Source organism: Coturnix japonica, chromosome Z (genome assembly GCF_001577835.2).
Source record: "Coturnix japonica isolate 7356 chromosome Z, Coturnix japonica 2.1, whole genome shotgun sequence".
Lineage (NCBI taxonomy): Eukaryota > Metazoa > Chordata > Aves > Galliformes > Phasianidae > Coturnix > Coturnix japonica.
In genome coordinates this window covers 7696463-7720439 of record NC_029547.1, presented here as the reverse complement: position 1 = coordinate 7720439, position 23977 = coordinate 7696463, and the positions used below count along the sequence as shown (strand labels likewise).

Sequence of the window (23977 nt, the reverse complement as noted above, 5' to 3'; positions counted from 1 at the left end):
CTTCTGTGCTTTGACTGGGGGGCTCCTGGCTGTGCTGGTACTCAGTGTACCTGGGGAGCTGAAGGAACTGCTTTGGAATAGGAGAGAAAGCACTACGTCATGGACAAATGGTGTATTCCAGCTTGGCATCCTCACAAAGTCTGGTACCTTCCTGGTCAGCATCTTCCTGGGGGAGCAGGATGCAGCTGATAGGAGGCAAGGAGGTCAGAATGCACATTATCACTCCATGAAGGAAGCCCCAGAAATGTTTCCCTCCCTGCTTTGAACCACACAGCTCAGGAGGCAGATGGATGAGGGACGTGAACTCCAGCTTTGACACCAGTCCTGTTTTCTGTGCAAAACTAAAGCAGAGAGCTCAGTGGTTGGTGAGGTTATCCCAACTGATGCTGCTGGTTTGAGGATGGATACAGCCATTTCCTGGGAACATCAAGAGCAGCTAAGCTGCTGGCTTCAGCCTCCCAGAACCTCTGCATCCCATATCTATTTGATATTTCTAGACCATGAAAAACAATAAGGCATCCTGCTTAGGAAAGAAAGAAGCAACCTGTCTGCAGGGAGAAGCCCATGATGAGACAGTGAAAGTTGTTCTTGGAGTTTGCAGCTGCTAAGGGGGTAGGTGAAGATAAAAGAGTATGGGTGACGTCAGTAGACTCCCATGAACTGGGAACTTGAACCCTCCCTTAAAAGCTCAGGAAGAGGTGCCCTGCTGGCAGATGAACTGAAATCTACAGCCAGAGTGAATGTCCATCTCTGGGTTTTAAAAGCATTTGTGTCTGGATTCACTGTGCCCCTGGGGTGGGATCCCTGCCCTGCTTACACTGTAGGGACAGCATGAAATAAGGGAGACTGAGATGTCACTTCTCTTCCTGGCACTGGGGCTGTATTTCTGGGACCTGCCTCAATATTGTTTCAGGCCGTGTCTCCTTGTGCAAGATATGATGCCACTTCCATGGGGACTGGTTGTGTAGGTCACCAGTGCAACCTGTCCCTACATTGTCCTTGCTCTCACTGTGATCTTACGCACTTGGCCTCCCAGGCAATTTTACAAATCAATCCTTGCACAGTGAACATCTCTGATGCTTAGGATGGCATTTGGGTGTCCAAACTGTCCATCCGTCCATCCATCCATCCATCCATCCATCCATCCATCCATCCATCCATCCATCCATCCATCCACCCACCCATCCATCCCTTCCTCCCTCTGTCCAGCAGTCTCTGCACCACACTATAGATCTGTAAGACTCATTCTATGAATATATGCATTCTTCCCTTCCTGCTGAATCAGTCTGTGTATGTACTCATTCCTTTATCCCATGCCCCAGAACATCTGTATGCCTGTGTTTTCTAGGATATTCTTGGGACTGCTTCTACCTCTTAGAGGAGAAGAATGCAGGAGAGCAAAGTGAGAGCTGCTTTGCAACCACCTCCCCTTGCTTAAAGTACATTCTGGTCCTGGCAGAGATGGTGGAGAGCAGTTGGGGCTCGAGGGCCAGCCCAGACATTTGGCAGGACCTGTGCCACCCGAGACAGCCAGGCACTGCACACAGCCACCCACCCGTGACCCATCAGGGCGAGGCTGGTTTGGCAGCACCTCCTGCCAGCTCTGCTGGAGCCACAGCCACCAAGGAGCCCCAGCCCCAAAGGAAGTGCCCTGGCCCAGCAGAGGGACAGGGAGGTGCCGGCACTGGGACTGCTCTCATGGTCCTTTCCTGTTTTTCTCCTCCACAGCTTGGAGGCAAAGTTGACTTTGGCATCCGGAGCCCTCTCCTTTATCCCAGATTGCTGCTCACCCCAGCCTCGCATCTCGCTGCTCCAGAGAGCCACATCCAACACCAGCTGAATCTCTGAGCACGCAGCCCCCAGCTCTGCGTACCTTTAGAACCCCAAGCACTGACTGCTTACTGGGCTCCCAGGCTGCTAAATGTCACATCTGGGGGCACGGCAAGGCACGGTACTAGATTAGGTGTGCAAGGTTCTGGAGGTCTCTGCTCTTCCCCAGCCAGCAAGCAGCAATTCTCTATTTTTTTTTTCCCTTTTTTTTTTTTTTTCCCCTTGGTGTAAGCCCAGACTCTACGTTTATAAGCAGGGTGGGATATGGGGGACACAGCTGTCAACACCTAAACCAGCACCAGGTGAATGCAACACGCTGAGCTGTTTGCAGACACTGGAGTCACAGATACAGGGTTGGTGTTGCATGTGTTCAACAGCATCCTATGGACAACTGCAGCCCAGTGGTGCTGAAATGGGATCTGATGGTGCTAAGAGAGGTTTTCTAATTAGAAGGGGCTGTGCATGGCATGCTGAGGATCAAGGAGGATGAGGGTGACAGTGGCACATAAGGCATGGCTGGGCTGGGTACTGTAGGCTTCCATCCCAGTATGGAACAATTCCTGTAACATGCCAGAGACACTGGAACCTGCAAAGCCAAGCCCCAGCACATGCAGAGGGCAGAGCTGAGCTGATTAGCACACAGCAGGAGATAGGCAGACAACTGGTGGTGCCACTGCAAAGGGCACAAATCTGACTCCTTTCTTGCAATGTCTAGCTTTCTCTCTGCACAGCTCTGGGGTCAGATCAGACCAGAGCCAGGTCCTAGTGCTGCCTAATGGTGCATGGGGAACAGTGTGATAAATCCTGTATAATGCAGAACCCCAGATCCTCCTCATGCTCCCCACACTGCTGCTGCCTACATTTCCACTCAGCCTCATATGGATCTGGTTGGGCACGAAGCCACTGGCGCCGAGTACTGGGGCTGGGAGGTGCCAACACATGGAAGCGATTACAGGGGCTGGGTCAAAGTGGGGGTAGGGGGGTAGGCAGCACACACCAAGTGGGGGGCTCTGTAGAGGGTTCCATCCTTTGCTGGCATTCATCAAAAGCTGAACGGAGTGAGGGTCACCAAGCTGTCACTGCTCCTCCTGCCCAGCATCTGGTGCAAAGGGGTCTTGTCTGGGCAGCGCCAACACTGCCCTCTTTATTGAGATTACAGAAGGAGGGTTCCCTTCTGCCTGCTGACGGCTGGTGGGGGGCTCAGCGGTCACCGATGCCCAGCACCCCTGGGAGAAGCCTGTGCCCATGATCCCCATGGAGGCGGCATGCTGAGGTGATGAGGGGCTGGCTCGGTGCCCCATCCCCATGAGTCCAGCCGCTCCTGACAGGCACAGGCAGCCCAGAGATCCTGGGAGTGCAGCTTCTGTCCATAGGGTCCATCTCGCACCCTGGGGGTGCTGAGGGCAATGCCCGAGGCTGCATGGCATGGGGCCCTTGGGGCCAACAGTGGTGTCATGTCCCGTACATGGTGAGCAGATGCACAGAGCGGGGTCAGCTGCAGCTCATGGCAGGATCTGGGTCCCTTCAGAGAAAGAAGGCAGACGGTCAGAGGCTCTGTCCTGAGCCTTTCCCTGAGCCCCTTTGGCCTCATGCTCCCCTACCCCAGCACTCACTTGGCAGAGCCTTCAAGTGGGTGGCAGCAACCAAGAAGTTGTGGGCTTTGGTCTCATCTTTGCTGTGCTTCCTCACTCGGAGCCTGTGGACAGAACAACAGTTGTTGAGAACACTGAGCAGCTCTCCTTGGACACTGACACTGCTGGAGTGCCTCCACCGTGCACCCCTATCCAGCTGTGCCCAGCTGTGTTGGGGCCACAGGACAGAGCATCACGGGACACCAATGCTGGGCAGTCAGGACTAAATCCAACCTACCAGATGAGTATGGCAATGACAAGAACCGCAGCCAGGACAAAGAAGGCGAAGATCCCAAGGGAGACCAGGATGGCTGTATTCTCCAGGGGGTCACTGCGGTCTGGGACAGAAGACTGTCACAGCCTCTGGCACTCAGAACGGACCCTATAGCGAGGCTTTGGAACCTGCTCCCACCCCACAACCCCCAGCTCTACTCACTGATGGGCTCAGGGTTGGGAGCCTGTGAGGGCTCTTCAGCCAGGCTCCCCAGGCTGACGTCTGTAGTGGTTTCTTCACTCACCATGGTGGCTGGGTCTGGTACAGCAAAAGGGTTGGGAATTAGTCCACCCCAAACCATAGGCAGCGTGACACGAAGGAGTACAGAAGGGTGCTCTGGGCCACAGGGTCCTGGTAGCCCAAGGGTGCCCTGAAGGCCATGGTGGGGGCAATTCCCAAATCACACCCTGCCATGAGTTTCAATGGTCTGGGAGCTGCTTCCTCCCACTGTGGAATCAGTTTTTAGGCAACTTGAAGGGGCACCAGGAGCTAGGGCTTGCCCACGTGATACCCAAGGGATGGAAAGGGGCTACAGAGGTGCCCAGTGTGCTGGGGAGGCTACGAGAGGGATGCTCTCAGCCTGTAGGACCCCTGTCCCAGACCTCTGACCGGCGTGGCTCGTGCCTCTGCGCTCCACTCGCTCCAATTCCCCGCATCCAGGAAATCCTTCGCGCTCACTTGCACCACGTGCTCCAGACCCGCAAAAGCGTCTGTGATCACCTCAGACAAGTTCACCGTCTCCACCTGTGCAGCAGAAGACTTTTGGCACATGGACACCCCTACAGGAGGCCACCAGCTCACTGTGAAACCCCTCCTGGCCTCTGCTTACCACGGACCAGGAGCGGTGGATGACGGGGCGGTACTGGAGGCGAAACCGCAGCTGGAAGTGGGGCTCCTTGGGCCAGGATGCAGGGTACTTCCAGCTGACGTGCAGCCGCCTTGGGGCCAGGGGGACAGGTTCTACCACCAACCCCTCTGGAGGGTCTGGCTTAACTGCATGGGAGGGGATGCTCCATCACACTGTGTCACCCTTCTGCTGTGCCATGTGGATGGCTGGGTAGGCAGGCAGGGGGACAGGCACTCACTGATGGCCTGCATGGTGACATCCAGGAGGCGGAAGCTGGAGCCCAGTGGGTTCACCTCGGTGATGTTCAGCCGGTAGGAACTCCAGAACTCTGACCGGTGGACGGTGCAGGTGCCGCTGCGTGCTGGGTCCTGCAGGCATGGCCCCACGTGCCCACTCTTGTTTCTGCAGGACAGGGAGGTGGGGTGGTGGTACGTTTTCCCCTGACCATGCCAGGAACTCCATGGAAGAGGAAGACCCCTTTACAGCTTCAGTAGGGTCTGGGCAGCTCCCATCATCCCCCCATATGACTCTCACAACCCCCACAAGCCACATGACTTGTGTTTCTACATGGGCTCCCCAGCCCTTGCCTCCAGGACCAGGAGGAAATGGGCAGAGATTTTGGAATGGGGAGTCAGGTGGAAGTGTACCTTACCTCCGCTTCTCTTCTCCTGTCAGCGACTTCTTCCTGCAGCAGAGACAGGAAAAGCAGATGCTGAGGACAGCAGGACAGGGGACAGGACAAGGCCAACCCAATCATGACCCAGAGAAGGGACAGGGGTCTCTGCACCAGCTGCTCTGCTGCACCCCACTCCCACCTTGCTGCCCATGGGCACTATGGCACAGGGATTAGCAGTAACATCATACCCAGTCCCACCAGCAGAGAACCTGGGGGTTCCACACTAACTTCATCAAGCAGCAGGAGCAAGCACACAGAGACACTAACAAAAGCAGCTCTGCAGGGATGCAGTGTTATTTTCCATTCCCCAGCAGCTGGCTCTGCTCTCACTCTATGCATCAGCCTCAAACCCCACCGCTTCTCACTGCCAGCTCTGCACAGCTCCAGCTCCAACCACCCTCTCCGTGCTGTGCCTACGCACCCAGAGATGCCTGGGGGGTGAGGTGAGCCCTGCATCCCCACTGTGCCTGCATGTTGTGGAGCTGAGCATTGCTGCAGGTTTTTATAGAATCTGGCTGACTTCAAAGCAGTCCCATAATTTGGCCTGCTGTGATAATTAGAAGCAGCGTCGTTTCCCTAACTCCTTTCATCTTGAAGCATGCTGAAGCACTTGGCAGCTTGCAGACGACCTGCTTCTCTTCTCCACCTCCTCCAGCACTGCAAAAAAGGGAGCCTGCCTGTGCTAGCCCCCAGTGCTGCTCAGAGGCCCCTTTCTGAACAGGAGCTGTGCTCCTGGAAACAGCCTACTCTTTGGCTGCTATGCTGTGGGACTGGATATGAATCCAGGGTGAAGGTCAGAGTGCAGGCAGGATAAGATGGGTTAAGCTCAGGAAGGCTCATACCGAAGGCCTCACCTATAGGTAGTGATGTATCTGGTAGGGAGGAAGGTCTCAAGGCTGGAGGTCCAGGAGCAGGAGAAGTTCTCATAGTCAGATGCTCTGCAGGACACAGAAGGGACCCCCGGCAGGTCTGGAGACCAAGGGGAGGAGACTGTCAGTGAGGGGTCCCCACAGAGTCTCCCACCCTGCAACAGAGCCAGCACACAGGGACCCATGTGTCACCCCCTTATGCCACCCCCATGCCACCCAGCCAAGGGACGTGCTACTCACGCCCCAGCTGCAGGGACACGGCATGCAGGAGGCTGCCATTCTCGTCGTGGCAGCTGTAGGTCCCAGCAGCAGCCAGGCTGGCGTGTGGCAGCACCAGGGCTCCCTGATGGATGGCTGAGCCCTCTGGCAGTGCCATAGCCCCATCTCGTCTCCATTGGACCAGAGAGCTGTAGGGGAGAGAGACAGAGTGTTAGGGGATGGGGATATGGGGACACCCTGTGAGCTGTAGTAGTGCAGAGCAGAAGGATGGGCAAAAATAGGGATGGAGACGTTGGCTTTGCTCCTGTATTTTTAGAGATCACCCACTGTGCACATAAGACACCTACCCAGTGCGGGCACCGATGCATGATAAGGTCACGTCCGTCCCCAGCTGGCCGTACTGCACACCTGCAGGGGCACATAGAGGGGGTCACACTGGGGTCCTGCTGCACTGGGGAGCAGGGAGGGTCTGGTCCTGGCTGGGGCTGGGCAGTGGGTGGTGGATGAGGAAATGAATTACAAATGAATTTAGGGAAGGAAGGGCATCTGTAGGGCAGGCACAGACACTGCTTGGTCCTTGCTTTTTTGAGGGAGCCACAGTGTCCCCACACCACAAGGGCTCTGCTTTGCTTACCTTCCTCTCCCCAGCCCTCGGGGATGGTGAGGGAGGCTGATGCCAAAGCTGCTGCGAGGAACACCATCACCCTGCCCAGGCCTTGGATGTGACTGTGCATCTGGGGAAAGCAGACAGGGAAAACAGAGCATGTTAACTCAGTGTCAGCATCCCTGTATCCTGTCCCACTGCTTTTCCCCATCCTGCTGTGAACCACACAGTGACTGGTGCCACTCTCACATCTGTACCCAGCGAGAGCAGTCCCAGTGCTTGGAATGGGAAGGTGACAGGCAAACACCACTAAGGAGATCAGGGCTGCACAAAGTGGATGGATTGAAGGTTCTTTGCTGTTTCAGCCCTGTGCTGAGAGCCTTGGCTGTCTCCCTGTGACTAAACTAGTGTAGTCCACAGAACTGTGACAGTGCAGCTGGAGAGGCAAATGAACAAGGAGGGATCAAAGGGGATGCTGTGGTGCAGTCAGCATCACTCTGACCTTTGCAGCCAGCATTACCCCAACGTGTCTATTCCTGCCTTTCCTGTCCTATGAATCCCAGCCAGCATGGCCCCATCCATCCTGGCCAGCACTCCATCCCTTCCAGACAGCACTGTCCTGTCTATTACAGCCCTGGCTCAAACTGGTATAGAAACAGATGAACTATTTTTTCCCTGGAATACCTCCTGCTGCCTGTCTGATAACAAGAGGCAGGCACTATTGGGCTGGGTTGTTCATTCTCTCCCATATGGCCACAGGGGCTGCAGCAAACTCCCTGCCAGCCTCAGGCACAGGGGCAGGTGCAAGCTGCAGCCCCGTGAGTGTGAATCCATGTCCTGCTGAGTCACCCAGGCTGACAGCTTGGAGGGGAATATCACAGCCCTGGAAACGTGCCACAGAGCAGCTGACAGTGTCCATTCTGCAGGCAGTACAGCAAGCTGGGGATGGTGCTGCTCACCGAGCCCAGAGAACTGGAAGCATCTTTGCACATTAAACCACGTAATACTGGGGTTATGAGAAATAAAAGAAATGAGTTGATGTGCTCAAACCCAGTGAGGTGAGGAGCTGGCCTCTGGATTCCTCTATGAAAGGGAAAAGGCATGTACTGCTCCTGCATTGCACCACAGTGCTCCTGCCTCAAACCAAGGTAATCCTACATCACAACACAGTGCTCCTGAATCACCCCATGGTGCTCTTCCATCACACCATGATGACCCTCCATCATAACACGATGTCCTTGCATCACACTTCAAAGTCCCTGCATCATACTATTGATGCTTCCATAGCACACTGTGATGCTTCAGACACCTGAAGAAGCTGCTGTTCCCCATCCTCCCACACCCACCAGGCAGCCTCCAATGCAAGCCCCACACATAAATAACTTCATGAGACTGTCATAAGCTTTTCCTACTAAACCACACGGAGAAACGTTCCCAAGAAACATCAGTCAAAAGCACTCTGCCAAAACTATGCTGGTAACTGATACTGACTGGGAACACTAGGCCTAGAAGTAAAATATGTCAGTGATGGAAAAAAGACTTTAAATACACTTTAAAAGCAGCAACCCAAAATAACTCCAAGCACCACATGAGCCAGAATTAATGGATGGTGCTGGAGGGGATCAGGGAGAAGGAAGAGTGCAGCAGCACGGACAAACACAAAATGCTTTAAAGTAAAACAAGTTCTTCTCCTGATCATCCTGCTCCTCATGACCTTCCTGCCTGCTGCCAGAGCCTGGCCACAGCTGAACATCCTAAAGAGATGGGATGCAGGGCAATCCCTGCTCTGCAACCCAATGGCCAAGAGCAGAAGCCCACACACAGTGAAGCAGCATCCACAGCACTGTCCCACAGCAGGCAGGAGCCACAGAAAAGAGGGAGACCTGCAGACTGGTGTGAGCTGTTGAAGGTCTCCAGCTGCTCAGTGCAATCTGTCTAGAAACAATGCCCTGGTTTTCTGCTACCAAAATCCTGCACCGAGGTTAAAACACATGCAAATGGATGCCCACACATGTGTATGGTCAGGCTGCTTCCCTCAGCCAAGCTGCCATCTCATGGATCCCCACACAGACGGAGAAAACATCCCTCTGTGCTGCACCAGCAGTGACACAGCTGGGGACAGGGAGTCCCGGCTCTATGGCCTGGAGCCAAACCAGAGGGAACAATCAGAGCCTTTCTTGCTCCCTGCGGGCTGGTCCCAGGCCGAGAGGCGGCTGCTCCCTGCCAGGGCAGGGTGACTGCGGTGGCTGGGTCAGGGCTGGTGGCTCCCGCCCCACGAGATGCCCTCTTTACTCTCAGGGGCCAGCTAGAAATGCAAGGTACCATCCTCCATCCCACACCATGCTGCCATCCTGCCCTGCTGTGAGCTCCTTCCAGTGGCATCCTTCTGAAACCTAAGCACTGCGAGCCAAGACGTCCTGCCCCCAAATCACACACACAGCGCCGATGCACATATGGGATGTGACAGTCCCCTCAGCACAGTCACACTGTGCCATGACCCACGGTGGCCTGGCAGAGCTGGGCGCAGATTCCTGGGGGACGCCAACTTTCCATTGCAGTCGGTGCTTTGAAAGACAGCGGTTATTGTTATTTTTTTTTTTAAAACTTTGCTTCATTTGAAGTTGCTCTTCAAAGAGAAAGAGACACATGCAGAGCCAGGGGAGCACATGCAGGCGGTGCCATGGGAACACAAGGGTGCTCCCAACTGAGCACACAAACCCGTAGTGCCTCCAAGCCTCCCCCAGGGTGGTCTGTGGGGCAGCACCACTGAAATGAAGGAAAATAAAACCAACTGTATTTGGCAGTTCTGTTCCGCTGGAGTCAACCACCTACAGAATGCCCATCTGCAGTGGGAAAGGTGTGACAACAGTGCCATGCTCATGCCATAGTGCTGTGCTTTTGGAGCATCCCTGCCCCTCTGCCCAGCCCTGCTCCCTGCCAGTGCCCGCTGTGGGAAACCAGTCCCACAGCCAAGGGCGGTGGCGCTTGGAAGCAGCAGGAAGTTCCCTCTTCAGCTTGCTTTCCTTCAGGGTTGGGAGGGAGTGCCTCGCTAACCCCCTCCTTGTCCTTTGCCATGCTGTGGGGTCTGGGGAACTGCAGTGTGGGCTTCACCAGTGACGGTGCTGCTGCTCTGCCCAGAAAGCTGGCAGCATCCTTGTCATGCACATCTGGCACCATCTTCTCTCCATGTCAGCTGCGGTGCTTTGTGTACCCAACATTGACTTGGAGGTGGCACAAACCTGCAGCAACCACATCAACCCTGCTGCCTCTTGCAATTCCTCACGTGGCTGCAAGGCGCTGTATCCTGCATCTCAAACTACACCTCTGTGCCTCACCACTTGGGAAGTGATTGCCATGCACTCATTTTCAGTGCTTTTTATTTGCATTCATTCTTTCACTCAAGTCTAAGAGCAAGGAGGAGGATCGCAGGGCACCTGGAGAGCACACTGCAAGCACCCATCCTGCAGGCATCTAAACACTGAGTGCCACTGCTGATGGAGCTGTGCCCTCTGCTGTTTTTGGGGCCACCAGGGATAAATGCAGCTACCAAGACTGCTAGCATTGCCTGCAACTTCTTCTTGCTAACATCTTTCCAATGCCGAGGAGTGACTCCCGCTCATCTCATGCCTCAGGGACACCAAAAAGCATTGTTTCCCGTTTCACCCCTTTGCACACACATACACAGTCCTGCACTCAGCATTGCACCCACTGTGGGAATACCCCTGAACAAAGCATTAAACCCACTGCAGGCTTGTCCTGAGAGAATGGTGGGGTTCAGGGACTACTGCTCAGCCCAAAATGAAGCTTAGACCCAGCACAGCCCAAATGTGCCTTATGCACCCCAAACACAGCATCCCAAACACAGGGTTAAATCCAACACGATCGAGAGAAAGGGTTCTGCTCCACGATCACCGCAAATACCCATCCCCATCCAACTCAGTAAAAGCCCCCCAAACCCATCCATGCCCCACCACCCACAGCCCCGCCGATACCCAAACCCAAACCCCGCACCCAGGGACCACCCCTTGCACCTCGTTCCTTTGCAGGCCGGCAGCCACTAGCACGACCCAGTGCTTGGGGTCCCAAATCTCGGCATCGCGGCAGCTCGGATGCGGGGCGGCTCACTGCTCCAACCCTGGGAAACTCCCCCCCCCCAACGCTGCGATTTCCGCCCGGCCCCTCGCTCGCACCCTCCCCTGCCCCATCCCGCGGAAGGCGAAGGCTCTGGCTCCCGGCTGTAACCTGAAGCATCAGCAGGGGCCAAACAGCAAGAGCTCTGTTAGCAGCCAGCAGCCCCAAGCCCTGCCAGCTGGCTGCATTTTATTCGGAGTGGGGGGGGCAAATGGAGCCCCCAACACCAGCCTCTCCTCCCCCGCCCCTGTCCCCCACCACCAACCTCCTCCCTAAGCCGCACACTGGAGAAATTCCTAAAAATAATCTTCTGGCTGCAAAGACAGCTGGCCAGCAGAGGGCAAGGGATGAAATGAAGACATGGGAGGGTGACCCCATGGAGGTAGCTGGGTCCGAGACAACTGTGACCGACTGGGTTGGAGGGACCTTGGCAGGATAAAGGCTGGGAGGGAATGACTTCTCCCGTCCCAGTTAAGTTTCAGATTTGGGATGTTTCTCTGCTCCAGAAAGAATTTGGGTGCTGGAGGATGTGCAATGAGCTTTCCTTTAGAATGGGGAAGGGTTCTGCTGTGCAGACCAGACGGTGTGCTCCCCAGGCAGCGCCTGGTCCCAGTTAAAAGTCCCTGGAGCAAGTGCTGAGGGGCAGAAGCTGGAGCTGTGATTAAGCGCATGCACAGCCCTACGTTACATCTGCACACTTGTGAGTGCCCCATGGCAAATGCAGCACCTTGGTGCTGGGGCTAATCAGGCTGCTCTTGATGAACTCCAGCCTGGAGCAGGGGCAACAGGGGCCTCTCAGTGCACAGCACAGCTCCATCCCATCCAGTGCTAGGGGGCTCAGCAGTGTCTGGGAGCAATTGGGCTCAGCTCCATCTGCAAGGCACGAAGGCGTGCGGGTCAGCCAAGACACCGCAGGGTGGCAGGTCCAAAATAAACATTTTGCTGTTACTGCCTGCTTTCAGGAGCTGCTAACGTTTCATTTCAATGGCTCAAATACTCCTGCAACTAGCAATTTACTGTCACTCTCCTGCAAGAAAAATAATAATCTCTTTTGGGCTGGATGGGGATTTCAGGTGCCTTTAGGGGCCACCTGGGGAGCCAAATAAAACCACTACAAGCTCATTAACTCTGCACGCTCTGGCTCCGGTGTCCCTGCATAGTGGGACACCCAAAGTTGCACCCTTTTGCGCACACAACCAATGCAGCAGAATGGGAAGAACGCTTCCCTGCAGCTGCACTGATTAATTGTCACCTCCTACTGGCACAGGCAGTCATGGCACAGCAGTGACGATGGAAAGTACGCGAGGAGGAGGCTGCTGCCAAGGACAGGGGGCTACAGAGCAGGGCCAGAGGGTGGGGGGGCTCTGAGTTGAGAAGGTTGGAAAAACACCGGCTGGATCATTTTGTGCTGGGGGAGGGGAAAAAAAAAAAAAAAGAAAGTGCTCCTGAAGGATTGAGTGTGAGTGTATCTGAGCGGGGGGAATAGCAGGGCAAAGTTGGGAGCGTGCTGACACATCTCCTTCCACACTGCTGGAGGGATGCCTTGGCCCCGCTTGGGGACAGCTCTGTTTACAAGCTCCCATTGTCTCTTTTTCTCCTTTTTCTTTTCCACCTCCCCCCCCCCCCGAAAAGTTATAGTTCAGAGTAAACAAAAGCAAACAGCCTCTCTCTCCAAACATTTCAACCATCCCAAACTTTCTTTGGAGGGGGGCTGCCCGTGGAATTTTCCTTATCCAAAAGAATTTCGAAATGTTCCCATTTCAGCCTGCCTTGACTCGAGGCCAGGACAGCTCTGAAATCCTTCGTGAAATGCTTGAGCTGCCCTCTGTGCAGCCTGGCTCCGTCCACAGCCACTGCACCCTAAAATACCCATGCATGGCAAAACTGCAACCCTACTGGAGGGGGAAGGCAGACATGTCCCAGCCTGTGCAAATCCCTCCTGCCCAGCCCACCACCTGGAGGAATCCATCAGCTCCTTGCAGGGTTGGATCCAGCTTTTTGTGCTTTAATGATGGAGTGATTCTCTGCAGCATTTTGCAGCAGGTAATGTCTGCTCCATGCCTGCCTGTTTGCCACAGGGGGAGCAGGAGCAGATGCCATGCTGCATCCTTCCCTGTAGATGGAGAGGGTACCTTGCCTTGTCCCCTGCACACAAGGAAAGACTGCATATAGAGAGGAAGAGGAGAGCTCCTCCCAGTACAGGCCATAGTGGGTGACACCCAAAGGTGACCCACAGCACACGGTTGGGGTGTGCACCCCATTCCCTGCTTGGCACCGAGATTTAATCCCAAGAATTAGAGCATGGGCAAGCAGAGACCCCCAAGAGATTCCTCGGCTTGCTTGGCACCGTCATGGTGTAAGATCTCACTGCGCAGCTCAGCCACCCAGCCATGGTGACACCAGGGTGGCCCTGAAACAAAGGCAGTGAGGAAATTTCAGCTGAAAAGCCCACCCAAGAGAAGCTGACGAACCAGGGAACCAGAGTGCTAAACAAACACCGGGCTGGGATTTGGCTGTCAATGCAAGCCATTGTGGTGGCCTTGCACATGAATGTCCCCTCCTCATTTTCCCAAACACTCCTTGGATGGGTGTCACTGGGTAGGTGGCCCTGCAGCCCAAGAAACAGCAGGGCACAATAGAGACCCCCTGCATCCTTACCCCACTGCCATGACTCTCCCCTGGGGACACAGGAGACTCTAGAGGGGCTGCAACCCCTTGAATCACCCACACGGTCACCCCAGGAAGGCCAGCACCCACTCCACCACCCCCAAAGGCGCAGCGTCCCTTGCCACCGCCAGCACCCAAGTGGGGAGGTACCTCGGCTCCGGGTGAGGCGGGGGTCATGCCGTGAAAGGGGGGTCCCCTGCAGCTGCCTGCTGCCCCCCCAGCTCTGCACCATCTCCCGGGCAGCCTTGCCGGTGCAATGCTGCACTGCTTCCTCCTCCTGCGCAGGGGCTCCTGCACAGTCCTTGCTCAAAGGCAGCCCCCTCCCTATAAAGGGGCCAGGCAGCGGCTGTGTGGAGAGCAGAGCCTCTGGCACAGCAGATGGGGTCTGCAAGTCAAGCCTCCCTCAGGTGTGTTTGCCTTGGCTGCAGCTCAAGCCCATCCAATTAGAGCTACAGAAAACATATATTAAAAAGGAGGGGGAAAATAATACTCCCTCCTGCTCTGAGGCCCTGAGCTTGGCTGGGGTTTTTTGGTCGGCCAAGTGCAAGCGATGCAGGCTCTGCTGGCAACCGCCCGGGGAGGGAGGGGTGTTTGTGGATATTAAAACACAGTCGTAAAGGAGAATAAAAGGGCAGCCTTGTTTCTGAACGAGTCTCCGAGGCTTTCCCCTCTCCCGGCATGCTCAGCACCTGGCCTGCTTGCGAGCAGCTCTGTGGCAGCAGCCCCAGCACATGGCCATGGCCCTCAGCATGTCCTGAGGAGTGGAGGGACAGCACTGTGCCCTGAGCATCCATCTGGGCCATCCCTGTGCCTGCCACCAGCTGCACGAGGGACTGGATGAGGTGCTGCTGGAAGGATCCCCACCCCCTGCAGTCCTCAAGCAGTTGCTGGGGTATGGCACACATCACCATAGTTGCTGGGGCACAGTGAGGAACGTATGGCCGAGGCAAGCCTATATGGCACTTGTCACAACCCTGTTCAACAGTGCTTGAGGCACTCAGCAAACACAGAGGCTGTGGGATGACACGGGTTTTGAAGCCCCCTGCAGAACCTGGCATAGTGTTAAAACCACCCATGCATATGCCACCCCCGCACATTCCCAGTGCTGCCTGCAGGTCACCTTTTGGTATCGTGTCCCTGAAGGTGAAGGAGCAGCAGGTCAAGGGTGACTGCTCACACCTCCTGGCATCACGCCTGACTCTGGTGTTAACTATCACAGGAGGAGAAGAGATACAGATTGGGGGTGGCAAGGATTTGTTGCCCCCCACCAGTTTTTCCCTTGGTGTAGATCTGAGCGGGTATCCACCACTGTGAGGGGCGGCTTTGACCTCTGAGGTGAGTTGAGGGGCTCCTTCTACACCCCGCCATGGGATCACCTCCCCTGATCTACTCCCAACCAGGGGATGCTGTTCCCCTGTGGCACATCCTGTGCTCCCTCACTGCCATGCCCAGCAGCCAACTCCTTGAGGAGTGTCCCTGGATGCCATCCCCATATCCCCACACAATCCCCACCTGCTTGCTCACACCTGGCTCCTGCCGCTGCCCTCTGCCCCCTCCCCAGGCAGCTCTCGGCCACGTGGCAGTGAGGAGGGGGCCGACAGGCGGCCTCCCCCCATCCCTCCCTCCTCTCCCCCTCCTTCCCTCCGCCTTCCCTGGCAGCTCCCCAGAACAAAACCACAGCCTTGCTGGGCCTCCATCCCCTCACCGCGCACGGACCCCGGGCACGCCCCGGCCCCTGGCCCCACTGAGTGACTAACGGGAGCCACCGGGGCGCCTGGGGCCGGTCCCTTGGCCGCGGGCCCTCCCTGCAGCAGTGAAATCACGTCTGGAGAAAGCACGCGTGGAGCCGTCCCCGGAGCGAGGAGGATCCTGCCCTGCCTGCTGGCTGCCTGCTGGCCGGCTGCCCCCTCCCCAGCAGTGCAAAACCCCCATCCCACGTCTTTTGGAGGGATGCACGGCCTATGTAGAGGGCTGGCAGCCTGCCCCCTATGCTCACAAAGCGCCCACTGGGAGCCCCTGTCCTGCCTCTCACCCCCGAACACACAGCAGGACCGCAGAGGCACGGACCGGCCACCTCCGCTTGCCACCGGCACGTGGCACGTGGGTGACTAATGCAGGTCTTTAAACACCTCTGTGGAACGGGAGCGTGGCTCCGGGTGAGGGTTTAATTCCCTTCCTCCGCTGCCTGCGCTCTCCCCTTGCTGTAATGCCATAGGGACGGTGTTTGTGCCACCCAGAGCCAGTGGGGATGCAGCCGGGAGCGTGCCGGGGCTATAAAAAGCAGCGCTGTGGAATGCGCTGCTTCGGGAGGAGAGGGGAAAAAATACAAATAAAATCAGGTGCTGAATGAGTCAGGGAATCGCAGCGTGAACCTCTGGCTCAGCGCTGTCCCTTCCTCGCTGCTTTCACAGCCAGAAGCCTGGAGACGTCCCGGTAAGGCCAGGGAAAGCAGAGCGGGGCTTTGGCACGGCCGGGGGGGCGGAGGACAGCAGTAGGGCTGGTACAGTCGGGGGGATGATGGGCACCTCACCCAGCCCAGAGGGGCCAGATCCAGGCACACGGCCGCCTGGCTGTTCCTTTGGCAGCTGGCTTTGGGCAGTGTTTGTCCAGAGGATTAACCGTGCCCTGCTTTATGGCTGGAGGCTCCATCCCTGTATGATGCTGCACCCATGGCAAGAATGGGCGCTCTGCTGTACCCCCAGCCCACAGCACACCATCAGGGACCTTACCCAGAGCCGGGGGAAAGCACATCGAAGGGAGCTCCCCGCCCCGGGACATGCAGTGTTTGTACAAGCCTGAGCGGGGGAAGGCCAGATTAATTTTAAACCTGAATAAACAAGGGGAGAAGGCAATGCCAGTGCTCACTTTTCCCTGCAGCTCCCTGAATCCAAGGATGCATCCACACACAGCCCGGTGTTCGGTCGCAGGACCCCAGGGACAGTCCCAAATCCTCCCCTGCCATGGGGCCTCCCTTGTTTCAAGGAGTTCCTGGCTGAGTCAGTGCTGGCAGCGGGATGTGCTCCCGAAATCCCTCCAGCTGCAGCGCTGGGTCTCCAACCCAGGTATCACACAGAAGGTCCTGTTCCATGCCATGTCATCCTGCTGGGGACAGCTGTCCCCATGCCATGCACATCACAGCATCATCTTGGGAAACAACCAGGAGTGGAAAGAAATAAAAACAAAAATTAAAAAAAAAAAAAAAAAGTTGTTTGTGGGTCAAGAGGAGAATGGAAAAAAAATCAAAAAAACCAACAAAAACCAACAAAACACATTTTGAACTTTTGTGCCAAAAGGAAAACGAAAACCAAAACATTTTGTTCTAAATGATAGGCCTTGTTTAGTTTTCAGCGGTTTTACTTTTTTAAAATGGTTCGAATTAAACCGAGCTAAATTTGGCTTCCAAACATTACCTTGGGGTGGGGAATAAAATAAAATCAAAACGTCTCATTTGGAAAATGTCAGAACGAAACGCCACGGCTTTTCCAGCCTGGCAAGAGCCCAGGCCAGGCGCTGAACCCAGCCTCAATTCACAGCGTGTGCCGGCCTCCCAAAAACTGCCTTTTTTTTTTCACTTTTTCCCCTGCAAACAAAGCAGCTGCCCAATGTAACCTGGTGGGCGGCCGCTGGTGCTCCTGGCAGGGCCGTCCCTGTGCTGCACTGTGCCGATGCACAGACTGATTCCACTGCAGCCAGCAGCTTTGCACCCCAGTCCAACCCGTGCTGCTCTTTAAAACTTCTGTTTAAATGTCTTTTCTATTAGGTCAGCATTCCTCCTTCGCATAGGGAAGGTGGTTACGGGCTGCAGCCCGGCACACAAGCTCCTCAGTGCTGGCTGCTGGATCTCAGTCAGCCAGCAGACTGCCCACGCTATTAAATTACTAAGAAAAATGGATCGTTTCTCCAAGCATTAGGTGCATTAACCTCTCGTGGTGGTGAGACACGCTACAGGCGAGCTGTTAATTGGAAATTCATCGAGCTGGCCGCAAAAGTTTCCTTTGCCTCCCCTCCACCCTCCCTTCGTTGAGGTGAAGGATGGAGGAAGGCATTTGCTGCCCCCCCCGCAACACCGAGGAAAATAACTCCCAGGGATATTTCCAGGCACTGCAGGAAGCAAATGTACAGCTGGCAGGGTCTGGTCCTAGACCTGCTTGGTGCTAACCGTGGCCTCATCCACTAGTGATACGTTTTAGGGGGACACTGCCTGCAGACAATGCCCCAGCACTGTTCCAGTTACATCTTGGGTGAAAACAGATCCACAGACCTTGCCTTGCTCACATCCTTCATCCTTATGCCCTTTATCCTTACATCCTAAGCACAGCATAAACACTAACAGTTATCTGAAGGTCTCCATCCCAGCCCAGCATCCTGTGCTGCTTGGGAGCCAAACCTCAGAGCCCTGCAAGACGTTCCTGGAACAGTCAGAGCTGCAGGGATCTCAGTGCCTGTATGAAGCCTACAGGGAGAGAGCAAGGAGGAGTTTGCAGCCAGTGTCAAGAGGATGCTCCAGGAACACATCCCCTCTGGAGTTCACACCTGGCACTGCTGCAAGGAGCCGCATCCTGCTCCTTGTGCTACAGGGAAGTGCAATGCTGCACATGGAGAGCCCCACGCACCCATGTTGCCTTTGAGTGCCATGGGTACAAGGACAACAGGCATTACTCTGGCCGCAGGAGATGAAAAGAACATCAGGGATGGCCAAAGGGAAAAGGATGCTTCCCCAGTGCTGTCACGCTCCAGCTGCAAGACTGCGAAACTCTAAGCCGTGATGGGGCAGAGCGGCCTCAGAGGAGCTGTGAAGCAGCCTCCTGGGAGCCTCGCAGGAGCTAAAAGTCAAAAGCAGCCTGAGGGCGGCCAAACCCTCTGGAGTTTTATGCTGGCCCTTGCAAGATGGTGATGGAGCAAGAGCTGGTTCAGCCCACCAGCTCCTCCTAAGACTTGGCCCTTGGGCAAAACTCATGGAAAGCAAAGGACAGACTCCTGTGGACTTCCCCAGGGGCTCAGGGTCTGTCCTGGCTCTGCACGAAAGTATGGGGAGATGCCAGCTGGCCCAGGCACCGTGCGTGACAGTGGCTTTCGCAAAGCAATGCAAGGGACATGGCAGCTGGGCCAGCCCCAGGGGACCTTCGTGGGGCCATTTCAGCACAGCTTTCTGTACTGCAGCTCCTCTGTTGCAATTTGACATGCCATGGGGTGACGCTCCAGCTGAGCCATGCAGCAGCCCCCTGTCACCCTTTTATTTTTTGTAGCTGCCTTTGCAGGAAGGCAAGGTCTGAATCACTCTTTTCATCTTATCACTGAATTCAAGAAGCATTGATGTCTGGGCTGACCATTGTCAAATAGGAGCTGGTGAAGTACCAGCTCCAGGGACTGAGATCTGGCCAGAATGGAGTGCACAGTCCCAAAGGAAAGGGCTGGCAAAAGGAAAGAGGAAGGCAAAGGAAACAGCTGAACCAGCTGTGCTAACCCTGTGGGCACAGGGACATGCCCTGCACAGGGACACTGAGTATTATGTGTTCTGCAGCAAATCCAAACCCCTGTGCCAAAACCAGGCACTTGGGGCCCACAGGATGCTACGCAGCATCCCCCAAATGGGTTGTGATCCAGGGGGTAAGCCAGCCCTGCCACTGTGGTGTACGGGGAGCTCTGCCTGCTTGTAGCTTCTCTGCCCCTGCCCCTTACTATGTCTCCAGCATTGTTCTGTAAACCAGGCTCGGCATCCCTTGTTTTCACTTTAATAGCTCGGGTAAAACAGAAAATGCCCAAACGACCTTCTTTCCACCATCAGGATTTCATTACACGAAGGAGCCCTAAACTTTTCCACCCCTCCCTATAAGGAAATCTCTGCAGGGCCGTAACCATTTTTATTATGCTGTTTCTATTTCTGCCCTCTCCATATTGAGAGGAGAGGACCAGAACCTGGCAGCCACTGGGGAGTCCTGGAGTGGACTCTAAAACCCCACCAAACACTCTCAGCATCAGCCCTTCTCTGCACACCCAACCCTCTTGCCCACTGCCACAAATACCTCCACCACATTGTCCACAGCAAGGTCTGCATAAATGTCCCCAGTGGCTACAGCCCACTGGAAACCCAAGGATTCATCACTTTTAATCTCTCCTCCTCAAGTGTGTTTTCCCACAGGTTCAGTGCATGACCCTACCTTTCACCCCCCTGCACAGCTCAGCAACTTATCCACCCATACCAGCTCTCACCAGTGGTCCATCCAGCCCGGCTGCCATCTCCATATGCATCTTCAGAAAATGTGTATGAACAGATGTGGCCTTCCCCCAGCCAGACCCTCCAGCAAACCCTTCCAAAATCCCTTGTAAGCTTTTTCTGCAATGACTGATCCCTGCTGGCCCCTGTCCAGGCTCCACTGGTCAGATGTGACCACAGCACAAAATCCTGCTGGGATGGAGGTGAATCAGGTCTTAGAGCATAGCTTAATTCCTTGCCTTTCTTATCCCAAGCCCTCCCTATCCCAAACAACAGATGCAGCAGAGATTAGGAGGTGGTTTCCCATTTTTTCCCCCATTTCTAAAACTCACAGCCTGGAGGGGAGGTGGAATTGCTACTCAGCCTCCATCCTCCCTCACTCATCCATCCATCCTCCTCCTGACACTGCGGGTGATGGGACAGCCCCACGGAACCTGAAACTCACCCCATCCCAAGGCCATGCCAGGGCTGCCTCAATGACAGGGTGACTCAGAGACCTGGGAACCAGCCAGACTCAAGAGATAACTCCCACTAATGAGTTGATTTCTGACACAGCAAACCTGCTTCTAATTTCCAGAGGAATTTTTCTTTTTCCATGGAAATGGTCCACTGGAATGTGACTCTTAGGGAAGACAAGTAAACCATGACTCTAAGACACCATCACCCTTTTCCACCTCCACAGCCCAGCAGGAGGGCGCATCAGAGAAAAGCATCACTGGGAGGCATGGAGTTTGCTGGTAGGAACTGGGGTCACAGAGTCACTTTAAAGCTCTGACAGGAGAGACTTGGTGATTTTCACACATGAGATGCTTTCTTAATCACAGGAACACTTAGCAAAACCCAAAACTCTAAAAATCCCAGCAAGTCACCCCGGAGCTAATTCCTGATGCTGGTTTTGCATCAGCATTCCAAAAGCCAAAGAAGGCCCCGTTTCACTGCCCCAGGGGAAAGCTCCCACCCGAGACATTCTCTGTCTTTGGCTGTGGCTTTGGCATGGGTAGAGCCACCACATCCCATGACCGAGCAAGAAGAGAAGAAAGAAAGGCAGAAAGGTGCCAAATTTCCCTAATGATGCTGTACAGGAGGAAAGCAGAGCCATGAGCTGGTTGGCACCTACCCCTCCTCCAGGAAGCATCTCTCAAAGGGTTTTCCTTCACGGCAAGGCCTGCAGGAAGAGGACAGCCTCATGTGCCCACATGAAAGCACATTACACACACAGGCACACTGCCAGGCTCTGGGTACATTCTGCCCAACCCCACAGTGCACATCTCCAGCATGATGCTCACAGCCCGCTGCTCTGGGCATGCGGACACCTTGTCCCCAGGACAAATGTTCACCTGAATTCCAAGGTTCTGCCAATATAAAAATGAGCAACTTATAAACAGGGGGACACACCTTGCAAAGGGACCACTGACACAGCAGGAGCCCTCTAGGGAATGTTGAATGGCTGAGGATGGACAGTGCAAGCCAGGGATAGAGATGGAGAGTGGAGGATGAAGTGAAGGCAACCCGGAGCTGATCCAGCACTAGGAGACAAGGATCTCTTGGCTCACTTGACCATATAAAATAACGAAGATGCTATAAATACAGCAGGGTAAACACCGGAGAGGGAGAAGAGGTCTTGAACTAAAAGCACAATGTTGGCAGAAAGCCACATGGGAATAAACTCTCCAGGAATATACTCAGGCAGGAAAACAGAGGGAGGTTTAGTCCTGCGTGTGCAGGAAAAGCCTTGGAGTTGCCTTTGAACACAACTTGGAGCAGAAAGGAAGGGTTTGAAAGGAAAGCTTCTGGCAGATGAGGATGCCACACGCTGTCCCCAGCTGCATAGATTTCCCATCTCAAGGTCCAGGTGAGATGGCACAGAAGGCAGGGCCAGGTGGCATTAGGTACCTGCAGACAGGGGGACACAGGGTGGGTTCTGGGTGCCCACCCAGCACAGCAGCTTCTGCTGAACCAGGCAGCTGCAAAAGGGAAGTGGCAGCGCTTCCAGGCTGAATACAGCGGAGAGACTTGCAACGCAGTGAGTCATTCATTCATCCTTCATAAACAGGGCCTGCACCCAGCCAAGCATCCTCCTCCCCCCGCTACCGTGACAGCCAGACTGCTTCTCTAGGACAGGGAAAAAGTGGCTTATCAGATAGGATCATGTTTTCCCCGCCCCACGAGGCTCCCAGCAGACTGCGGCAGTTCGTAGACAAGAGGAGGGCAAACCCTGTTCCTCTCTGAGCTGGGCTGTTGGAGAACAACGGTGCACAGTACCGAAGACCAGGTGGCCATGTCCCATCCCAGCACTGGCCCAAGGAGGAGCCCTGCTGACTGCCAGCTCACAGCTCTGAGGCTGAGATGCCACAAGCTCCGTGCAGCCCCAAGCGTAACCACACCATGACCTGCCCTCGGATAAACACAGACGGAGTGCAAACACCCCACCTCCTCCTCCAGCCAACGCCAGACGTGGCTGCAGCCTGCAGGAGCAGGTACCTCCTGGCACTCACTGGGCCAGCCACGCACAGCAGCAGCTGTGCCATCCGCACTGTTGCCTGGGGCACAGCGGCACGTCCCTGAATTGCTGTATCTCTGTGTTTCCTCTTGCAGAGATACAATTAAACTGAAGCATCATCACAGAAGGGGCCGGCAGCTGTGGCAGCAAAGTTCAAGCGAAACTCAGCTCCTTTCACACTGTTAACCAGTCTGCTGGCAGAAGTCAAGAAGAGACCCGGGGGCTGACACGGCCAGGGAAGGTGACACAAGCAGCACCAGAGCTGGGTGTCCGCAAGGGACTAAGAAGCCGTGATTGAGCCAGACAAGGGCAAGGAGGGACAAGGCAGGCTGAGCCCTTCTAATGCCTGCGCATGAGAAAGCAGCTCTTTCCGCGCCTCTCGTAATTAAGAACAGCTTTCTCCTCCCCAGACCCCCCAGGAGAAGAGAGGGCCCTGCCAGGGAGACCTGTGGCTCCGCAGGGGTGAGGGCACTTTGCCTGGTATTGTTCAAAACTTTTTCCAGAAAACTATCCCCGGAGCTTAGAGGGGAGACTGAGAGCAGATGATGGGGAAGGGGCTCAAAATTTCCACCCCAGCACTTCTTCCCACCCCCCATGCATCTCCACGCGGGAGCTGAGCCCAGAAGGGCAGCAGTGCCGGGTACCCGCATGCAGGGAAAACGCGGGGCTGCTCCCGGGCTGAGCGGGGAGTTACCTTTCCCCGAGCTTCGGGGCAAGCGGCAAAGCACGGCGCTCAGCCTCCTGCCTGCCTGCAACAGCCGGCAACCGGGCGGAGAGTCACCAACAGGAGAAGCGGGGCTGCTCCTACCTTCCTCCGCGCCTCCCGGGCTATGTGTCCATGGTGCTGAGCGAGCCGGGCCGGGCCCGGCAACGGGTCCGCAGAGCTGCACCGACGGAGGGGAGCCCGCTCGGGGCCGGCTGGGGAGGCAACGCGGGCGGTGCGGGCCCGACGCCGCTCAATTGGAGCAGGGCGCTGCCAATCTGCCGCCGCCGCTCCGGGACGCTTCCTGTCTGCGAGCCGCGCCCGGCACCGGCACCGGCTCCCGCAGCTCCGCACCCTCCGGTGTGCGGCTCCATCAGCCCGGGGCACGAACCCCTCGGGATCCCGATGGCTCCGGGGCACTCGGTTCGCCCAGCCGGTCCCGTCGGGGCTCACGGCTTGCGTGGGTCAGGGTCCCCCTGGGATGCAGAGCATCCTAGAAAGGGGTGATGCAGGTCTTGCCCGTGCCTCAGTTTCCCTGCTCCTGTCATTTCCTTGTGGTTTGGGTGTTACAGGGGTTACAGCTTGTTAACTCGTAGGATGAAATCTGGCCCTCAGGCTCGTGTCCCTCAGCCGTAAGGGAAAAAGAAAAATAAAAGCCTCTTTCCTCCTTATGTCCTTCAGTACTTTTGCATTCCTCTTTTCTAAAGAGCATTACCTCTTCACTGCCCTCCCTGATTTCCCTTGGAGTATATATATATGTGTGTGTGTGTGTGTGTGTATGTATATATTCCATTAGAGTAAATATTTGCAGG

General features: G+C 55.6%; 1 protein-coding gene across 4 annotated transcripts; it reads right to left on the bottom strand.

The window, feature by feature from the left end:
- Positions 1-2922: 2922 nt before the first annotated feature.
- IL11RA (interleukin 11 receptor subunit alpha) lies at positions 2923-23403 on the bottom strand. Of its 4 annotated transcripts, none has more exons than XM_015848449.2 (13): positions 23271-23403; positions 6981-7080; positions 6694-6754; positions 6368-6534; positions 6113-6227; positions 5235-5267; positions 4821-4984; positions 4565-4728; positions 4338-4479; positions 3898-3993; positions 3700-3799; positions 3444-3526; positions 2923-3352 (listed from the first exon to the last, which is right to left on the bottom strand). In XM_015848449.2, the coding sequence occupies exons 2-13, from the start codon at positions 7078-7080 to the stop codon at positions 3333-3335; spliced, it is 1245 nt and encodes a 414-aa protein (XP_015703935.1). In that variant the 5' UTR covers positions 23271-23403; the 3' UTR covers positions 2923-3332. The 4 variants fall into 4 exon arrangements, with proteins under 4 accessions (XP_015703935.1, XP_032297279.1, XP_015703932.1 ...); XM_032441388.1 differs by lacking the exon at positions 23271-23403 and adding an exon at positions 23157-23178; XM_015848446.2 differs by lacking the exon at positions 23271-23403 and adding an exon at positions 13899-14018.
- Positions 23404-23977: the final 574 nt, after the last annotated feature.